A 9640-nucleotide genomic window follows, 5' to 3' on the forward strand; every position below is an offset into this window, starting at 1 on the left:
CATTGGATAAATGGTCAATTAAACATTCATTGTTCTGACTGAGTATTATCTCATTGATATACACTTGTCCACTTAAAAGGCCAAAGAGTTCACTTAGCCGTCAATAAAAGAAGTTTAGAAGTTTATCGAAGCAAAACGATTTGTTTCAGTTTTGCATTCAATTCACATTGGATAAAAACAGAAAATGAAGCGACGTTAAATAAAAAGTAATGAAACGCTTTACAAATTTTTAAATGAGTATAATTAGTTTATTAGGACCTTAAATGAAACTAGAACAAATCAAACAAATGAAGGCGAACAACTGAGTTATACTGATTTTTATCAATTTTATAAATGACAAAAGGATGTTATTTCGGTTGTCTGATAGAATTCAAATGTTTCGCCAATCTGGATCATCTACAATCTGCTATACAACCATGTTTTTATTACAAAAACCCTGTGATGGAGCCTTGTGTGGGAAAATCACGTAAATCTGCGAGATTTATCATGTAGTTAACTCAAAATTTTGTTCAGTCGTGTCCGTTTTACGAGGTGCAAATTGAAATTTTTTGAATTTGAGGTTTGGGCTTTTTTTTAATCAAGAACACGCATTGAAAAGGATTTTAAAATTCTAATTTGAGTTACCGTACTGAATTAAAAACTAAACTCCATTGAGGCGTGCAACCATTTCTCGCCCAACGAGAGGGGACTGTTTGATTGATTGAATTTGCTTTTGACTCGCCCTGAAAGAGTGGAGCTCATAGATTATTATGATGATATTGTGACGGCAATTATAGAGTGCTGGATATCTCTCGTCCAAACAGAGGGGACAGCTCTTCAATATCAATTTGCTTTAAACTCAGACCAACAAAAGACGAGTCGAGAAATTAGAAAATATGAAAACGAAGAAGTTACTGTATAAGGTTTATTTGGAACGTACAGAGGGAAAAAACCAAATAATGATAGCATGCAGTTGCATTTTGACATCCAAAACGGACCAAATGATTGAAATGGAACCCCGAGTAATATAAAAGACGTGAATGAGTAAAATAAAAAAAGTTTGTTTAATTCACTCAATACTTTAAGTATAATATTGACGAATCTGGATTTGTGTGTACCTGAGATATATCGATTGAGACATATGAGGACAACATGCCAGTTGGCAGAGTGGTTCACTAGCCAGTCAAAACAACCCACAGTCTTGCATGCCAGTTCTGGCCAGGGTCCAGCCACGTAGATGTTGAAGTCAAGCAGAGTTTTGAACACCATTTCAAACAGAGCATCCACCACTAGAAGAGAAAATAAAACCGAATCTATCGATGTTGATAAGAATCTTTAAGGTACTAACTGAAAATACGACAAAGTCCGATACTACTACTACTATTACTACTATTACTGCTTCTGACGTATCCCATTATTTTTTTTGTTTTGCAACAAGTAAATTAAAGTTATAACCATATGGATAAATATACTTGAAACAAACAATTATTCAAATCATTATTAATGGATTGAAAAGAGGCCGAAAGCAGGAAGAGAGTGAAACCATTAATAACGAGTATAAAAAAGCAGTAGTTAAATCAAATAAAGTTAGAGATGTGCATGTCAAAAAGCGTGTGATAACTCAACTATACAATAGCTTAAGATTGATGATTAACAGGTCAATAACTCTATTTTAGAATTAAACCTCGTACATCCATATTGAGGGACATGAAAGTCAGTTACATCTGCAGATTAACTTGAAATAAGCGATTCAACAGAGATTAAAAAGGGATACATTGTCAATGAAAACTAACCGAGAGCGAGTGAATTCCAGAAAGCCAGTAGTTGAACAGAGAGTCCAGAGGCACTCTTGGATCCTCCCAGTCTGGCCACAATGGAGATAGTGAACATGTTGAAGATGATTCCAAACACTCCAATCAGACCAAAGTACCTCAACAAACGAGAAATTGGATTACACCGTAATTCGAATTTTGTATCTTTTCACTGAGATACGGGACTGGACATCAATGAACATACGAAATCTTACAGCTGAACTCAAATTTGATTTGAAATCACATCATGTTGCAGGATAAAATCCCACGCAAAAATGAAAGTTTATTATTAATTACATAATGTGTCTGTACGACGAGGTAAGATGATGAGATTGGAACTCCTGGACAAAGGTGGTCCAGGACACAACAAATAAAATCCAGAGACAAAGTATAGCTGAATTATCAGTCTGAAAAATTAAAGTGGGCATGCTTGATAACTGGGAGCCGTAGACTCGTGTAAATTATACGATGGTGCAGAGCAACAGCGTTAAGGATATTGAGTTTTTCATTCTTATTTTTCAGGTGTGACTATTGTTAAAAAACACCGGATGTTTTGCCCAAATTCAAGAAAGCAAGCATAAAAGTGCTATCATAGCATAAAAGTCAACAATTTTTTTGTACTCTGTTGTTGTTTGGAACTTGAATATTGTATTTGGCAATGACATTGTAAGAACCCACCACAGAACCGTCTGCAGCAATTACTAGGAATAATTAGGGCCATTACGTCGCCAATCCTACAAGTTCAGCAGAGTTGGCGTTTGCGAACTCGAGTGACGAAATTTTGTCACTCATTCTTGCGTGGGAGAAAAATGGTTAATTTGTGGGCAACCGTGACAATAAAACTTCAGACAATCCTTACAAATTTCCGTCACTGATCTCGTAAAAATCACGTTTTTATGTCATAAATGAACGCAATTTGTGAGCAGGGGTATTGTCATCCAGGTCCGCAATTTTGAGTATGCTTTTTTAATTTCAATTTTATGCTTCGCTCTGTATTTTGTTTGCGGCCATTGATTATTTTTTTGATAAATTACAAAATCAATGAAAGCAATTCGCCAGCTTTGTCCTCAATTTTCATATTGAGATCAAAACGTTCAAAGATTAAACTCACTTAACAAACCGCTATATTTACTTAATTTTAACTCATCTGATAGTGAATGAATGACGTCAAACTCTAATTGAAGCATCAGAAATTAGACTTTATTATAATTAGCGTCAGACTATCTTTATCCAAATTACTCAGTGTTTTGTTCTTTATAGATAAAACTAGTCCTTTGATTATTTTAATAAAAAACATTCAGTGCTGTTTTTCTTTATGGCGAAGATAAGTTTTTTTTATTACGTTAATAAAAACTCGCAGTGCTAATTTTCTTTATGGATAGAATTGGTCTTATGATTTTTTGAATCAACATCCCTCATTGCTGCTTCATTTTGTAGGTAAAACTTGTCTGATTATTTTAATGAAAAGCCTCAATGCGGTTTTCTTATAGACAAGATCAGGCTCTGATTATTCTAATAAAAACAATCAGCTTTCTTAATAGGTAAGTTTATTCTTTTGATTATGAACAACACAACACAATGGCCAGGACTTCTATCCCTAGCGGCTAGGGAAAAGGTCCTGACCGTTGTGCTGTGTTGTTTACACCCTTAATGGAGTTGGTATTTGAGTTGTATGCTACTAAGTTATTTGAGCAGGGTGATGTTGTTTACAACCACCGGCTCAAACTAAAACAGACGGTTTTTTAAAGGTTACCAGACCAATTTGACTCCTGATCAGACCCACTCGAGTGGTCTCGAATTTACTTCTCCGCTCAATGTCCGGACGACATCAAAAAAGCAAGCTAGTCCATTAGGGCCATTACGTCGCCAATCCTACAAGTTCAGCAGAGTTGGCGTTTGCGAACTCGAGTGACGAAATTTTGTCACTCATTCTTGCGTGGGAGAAAAATGGTTAATTTGTGGGCAACCGTGACAATAAAACTTCAGACAATCCTTACAAATTTCCGTCACTGATCTCGTAAAAATCACGTTTTTATGTCATAAATGAACGCAATTTGTGAGCAGGGGTATTGTCATCCAGGTCCGCAATTTTGAGTATGCTTTTTTAATTTCAATTTTATGCTTCGCTCTGTATTTTGTTTGCGGCCATTGATTATTTTTTTGATAAATTACAAAATCAATGAAAGCAATTCGCCAGCTTTGTCCTCAATTTTCATATTGAGATCAAAACGTTCAAAGATTAAACTCACTTAACAAACCGCTATATTTAGTTAATTTTAGCTCATCTGATAGTGAATGAATGACGTCAAACTCTAATTGAAGCATCAGAAATTAGACTTTATTATAATTAGCGTCAGATTATCTTTATCCAAATTACTCAGTGTTTTTTTCTTTATAGATAAAACTAGTCCTTTGACTATTTTAATAAAAAAACATTCAGTGCTGTTTTTCTTTATGGCGAAGATAAGTTTTTTTTATTACGTTAATAAAAACTCGCAGTGCTAATTTTCTTTATGGATAGAATTGGTCTTATGATTTTTTGAATCAACATCCCTCATTGCTGCTTCATTTTGTAGGTAAAACTGGTCTGATTATTTTAATGAAAAGCCTCAATGCGGTTTTCTTATAGACAAGATCAGGCTCTGATTATTCTAATAAAAACAATCAGCTTTCTTAATAGGTAAGTTTATTCTTTTGATTATGAACAACACAACACAATGGCCAGGACTTCTATCCCTAGCGGCTAGGGAAAAAGTCCTGACCGTTGTGCTGTGTTGTTTACACCCTTAATGGAGTTGGTATTTGAGTTGTATGCTACTAAGTTATTTGAGCAGGGTGATGTTGTTTACAACCACCGGCTCAAACTAAAACAGACGGTTTTCTAAAAGTTACCAGACCAATTTGACTCCTGATCAGACCCACTCGAGTGGTCTCGTGTTTACTTCTCCGCTCAATGTCCGGACGACATCAAAAACGCAAGCTAGTCCATTAGGGCCATTACGTCGCCAATCCTACAAGTTCAGCAGAGTTGGCGTTTGCGAACTCGAGTGGCGAAATTTTGTCACTCATTCTTGCGTGGGAGAAAAATGGTTAATCTGTGGGCAACCGTGACAATAAAACTTCAGACAATCCTTACAAATTTCCGTCACTGATCTCGTAAAAATCACGTTTTTATGTCATAAATGAACGCAATTTGTGAGCAGGGGTATTGTCATCCAGGTCCGCAATTTTGAGTATGCTTTTTTAATTTCAATTTTATGCTTCGCTCTGTATTTTGTTTGCGGCCATTGATTATTTTTTTGATAAATTACAAAATCAATGAAAGCAATTCGCCAGCTTTGTCCTCAATTTTCATATTGAGATCAAAACGTTCAAAGATTAAACTCACTTAACAAACCGCTATATTTAGTTAATTTTAGCTCATCTGATAGTGAATGAATGACGTCAAACTCTAATTGAAGCATCAGAAATTAGACTTTATTATAATTAGCGTCAGATTATCTTTATCCAAATTACTCAGTGTTTTGTTCTTTATAGATAAAACTAGTCCTTTGATTATTTTAATAAAAAACATTCAGTGCTGTTTTTCTTTATGGCGAAGATAAGTTTTTTTTATTACGTTAATAAAAACTCGCAGTGCTAATTTTCTTTATGGATAGAATTGATCTTATGATTTTTTAAATCAACATCCCTCATTGCTGCTTCATTTTGTAGGTAAAACTGGTCTGATTATTTTAATGAAAAGCCTCAATGCGGTTTTCTTATAGACAAGATCAGGCTCTGATTATTCTAATAAAAACAATCAGCTTTCTTAATAGGTAAATTTATTCTTTTGATTATGAACAACACAACACAATGGCCAGGACTTCTATCCCTAGCGGCTAGGGAAAAGGTCCTGACCGTTGTGCTGTGTTGTTTACACCCTTAATGGAGTTGGTATTTGAGTTGTATGCTACTAAGTTATTTGAGCAGGGTGATGTTGTTTACAACCACCGGCTCAAACTAAAACAGACGGTTTTCTAAAGGTTACCAGACCAATTTGACTCCTGATCAGACCCACTCGAGTGGTCTCGTGTTTACTTCTCCGCTCAATGTCCGGACGACATCAAAAACGCAAGCTAGTCCATTAGGGCCATTACGTCGCCAATCCTACAAGTTCAGCAGAGTTGGCGTTTGCGAACTCGAGTGACGAAATTTTGTCACTCATTCTTGCGTGGGAGAAAAATGGTTAATCTGTGGGCAACCGTGACAATAAAACTTCAGACAATCCTTACAAATTTCCGTCACTGATCTCGTAAAAATCACGTTTTTATGTCATAAATGAACGCAATTTGTGAGCAGGGGTATTGTCATCCAGGTCCGCAATTTTGAGTATGCTTTTTTAATTTCAATTTTATGCTTCGCTCTGTATTTTGTTTGCGGCCATTGATTATTTTTTTGATAAATTACAAAATCAATGAAAGCAATTCGCCAGCTTTGTCCTCAATTTTCATATTGAGATCAAAACGTTCAAAGATTAAACTCACTTAACAAACCGCTATATTTACTTAATTTTAGCTCATCTGATAGTGAATGAATGACGTCAAACTCTAATTGAAGCATCAGAAATTAGACTTTATTATAATTAGCGTCAGATTATCTTTATCCAAATTACTCAGTGTTTTGTTCTTTATAGATAAAACTAGTCCTTTGATTATTTTAATAAAAAACATTCAGTGCTGTTTTTCTTTATGGCGCAGATAAGTTTTTTTTATTACGTTAATAAAAACTCGCAGTGCTAATTTTCTTTATGGATAGAATTGGTCTTATGATTTTTTGAATCAACATCCCTCATTGCTGCTTCATTTTGTAGGTAAAACTGGTCTGATTATTTTAATGAAAAGCCTCAATGCGGTTTTCTTATAGACAAGATCAGGCTCTGATTATTCTAATAAAAACAATCAGCTTTCTTAATAGGTAAGTTTATTCTTTTGATTATGAACAACACAACACAATGGCCAGGACTTCTATCCCTAGCGGCTAGGGAAAAGGTCCTGACCGTTGTGCTGTGTTGTTTACACCCTTAATGGAGTTGGTATTTGAGTTGTATGCTACTAAGTTATTTGAGCAGGGTGATGTTGTTTACAACCACCGGCTCAAACTAAAACAGACGGTTTTCTAAAGGTTACCAGACCGATTTGACTCCTGATCAGACCCACTCGAGTGGTCTCGTGTTTACTTCTCCGCTCAATGTCCGGACGACATCAAAAACGCAAGCTAGTCTGTTCACAGACGCAGGAAGTTCTCATCGTAAACTATTTCGGTTGCAAGTTGGTCTACTAATGAGAGACGATACAGAGCGCAATTGGAATTAATCAGAGAAAAGTTTGAGGGCGCAATTAAGTCTGGTCATAGTAACAAAATTGTCTTTTTTGTTGGTTTAATAATTATTTCCTCTACCAAGATCCAACAGTATTACGGTTGATTTGATCAGAGTTTGGAATTGATTCTCTTTCATATTTTGATACAATACGTATCAACATATTTTGGTCATTTTCCAGTTTCAAAGTTTGGTCATTTTCCTGTGAATGATTTATGGGACAGTTTGATGAGACCGTTGTCAGATCTCACCAAACAAAAATTCAATTAAAAGGAAAAATACTATAAAAGTTCATAATTGTATGAATACTATTTTTTAGCTGGAAAGGATTTCTTTAATTATATCTTGTCTTAAATAAAGTATCATATAAGATCAAAACCTTCCAGTAAGTTTGTGAGGTTGTAGAGATGATCTATCATTTCCTTACCTCCTGATCCAGTCTAGAGTGATAGGGTCACCACTCTCATTCACTTCGGGTGATGTTATCTCAATATCTTCAGTCTTCTCAGTGGACACGTTGAACATCATCTTCAGAACTCATTTAGCACTTGGATTCGAGAGCAAAAAATAAACTTTCTCTGTCAATTAATAATTTTATTTAAAAAATGAACGGGTTTCTTTTTAATATCTTTCTGCTTTCGATGAAAACACAATTATTAATGAGAAGAAACGAAAATTCAGTTTGTTTATGTGTTTTTTTGTCCATTATTTCTTCAAATAGTGCGTCAGTTGTTGTTCATATCAATCAAAGTGAGTATTTCGAGTACAAATTGGAGGCGATTGATCTAGTTGAGGTGTTAGGGGATCAAATTAGTGAGGATTGTTCTTTTAAGTTGATTTAATTGATTTATTACTCCAATTCACTTTCATCGGCCATTAATAGGGGTGTACTCAAACAAGGGATTTTCCATTGAATTCCGTCTTTGTACTCATAAAACAAACAAACAATCAAACAAACAATAGTGAGAAGTGACGTCATCGAGGTGAGCTTGTCACTTGAATTATCGGACGTTGAGATTTAATGATCTATGAATTTGAAATTTCCTAGAATGAAAATCTAGCAGATCGCTTTTGTTAGTTTAATGAAAGAAAAACGGAAAAGCAACGCTTTCTCTATTTTTTATTTGTATAGAAATTTGACATGACTTTGCAGTATATAGGCGTGGAAGCTCTATTATTCGCTAATTATGAAAACAAGGCACATCCAATATATGCATTTGCACATAATGGTTCCATTCCGTCGTTTGTCAAGCAACTTACCAAAAAAATAGAAACACAACTTATTCGGCACGATGTATATCAACAGTTGCTTATTTGAACATAGCATTCCACATATAAAAATATACTATTACTAAAACACTGTTCAATCTTTGACTGTGGCATTATTCAATAGAAAATTAAAAGTAGATTCTTTAAAGAAATTAAATTTGTGCATGCTGACGTCTTACGTATACTTAAGTTGCGGGACTCTTACACTTTTTTTTCATATTTCAAGGGACTCTTACACTTTTTTTTCATATTTCAAGGCATTCAAACAGAAATCTAAAGTCGAAAAAATCACTTGTTGTACAATCTAAATTTTATATGGCCATATATTCTTTCAATTCTTACAATGAGGGAAACGATTTTTGTCTTTTTATCAAAAAAAGCTTCAAAATGATTTCTAAGTAATGATTTTAAGTAATCCTGATCATGAAACCTATCAAATCAAACAAGATTCGGCTCTATAAATACCGGGATTTTGCATTCATTGGTTGTGGCAATAATATTGCAACTTTAAAAATGATTCAAGAAAACCGCCAAATTTGCAACAAAAACTTTGACTCTTTTGTCCAGTAACCTGAAACTTAGACGTGCTCATTTAACAAATGATTAGACTAGCGATATGTTTTAAAACATACTTTAGTAACCATCCGCCTTGATAAAAAAACATAAAACCTTCTGATTTTAATTTTTTTTGAAACAAAGCGAGGCATGAGCACACCCCAAGACTGATATTCAAGACTACGACGTCACCCGAGAGGAAGAGTTTTTTATTGCAGACGAACCAACCAAAGAGGAAGAGTTTTTTTCAAGGGTTTTCAGACGTCACCTGACCGAGAAGGCCTTACAATTTTTGTTGCAGACGTCACCAAGAGATGATCGCCCGAGGTTCCAGACGTCACCTCAGAAGTCCTTTCCCCGGTTAGAACATCCAAAAGTATGATTTTATTGCAAAACAAATTCTCAAACACACAAAAATTGTCCCCCAACGAGCTTTTGTTGATGTTTTATGAATAAAATAGCCGCTAGAAACTACATGTCAGCAATAAACGAAAAAAAAACACACATTGTACGAAAAAACGATCTAGCGTTTTTTACACCGGAAAAATTCAAAAACATTCTTTCTAAATTTGTCGCAAAAAATCTACATGAAAATAAAATTTTTAATTGAAAAGAACACTTCAGTTGGACCTAAAATCAACTTTATTTTGGTTGAACTCCTAATGTA

At 34.7% G+C, this 9640-nt stretch overlaps 1 protein-coding gene across 5 annotated transcripts in view; it reads right to left on the minus strand.

The window, feature by feature from the left end:
• LOC142348387 (kappa-type opioid receptor-like) overlaps positions 1–7878 on the minus strand; it is a 53952-nt gene extending 46074 nt beyond the window's left edge. For all 5 annotated transcript variants that reach the window (XM_075399720.1, XM_075399715.1, XM_075399718.1 and 2 more), the window contains exons 1-3: positions 7577–7878; positions 1773–1909; positions 1098–1268 (exon numbers count right to left, since the gene is read on the minus strand). In XM_075399720.1, coding sequence (XP_075255835.1) covers positions 1098–1268; positions 1773–1909; positions 7577–7677 — 409 coding nt within the window. In that variant the 5' untranslated portion in view covers positions 7678–7878. The remainder of the gene's footprint in view (positions 1–1097; positions 1269–1772; positions 1910–7576) is intronic.
• Between the last annotated feature and the right edge of the window lie 1762 nt (positions 7879–9640).

Source organism: Convolutriloba macropyga, chromosome 10, assembly GCF_964194025.1.
Source record: "Convolutriloba macropyga chromosome 10, txConMacr16.3, whole genome shotgun sequence".
Taxonomy (NCBI): Eukaryota; Metazoa; Xenacoelomorpha; order Acoela; family Convolutidae; genus Convolutriloba; species Convolutriloba macropyga.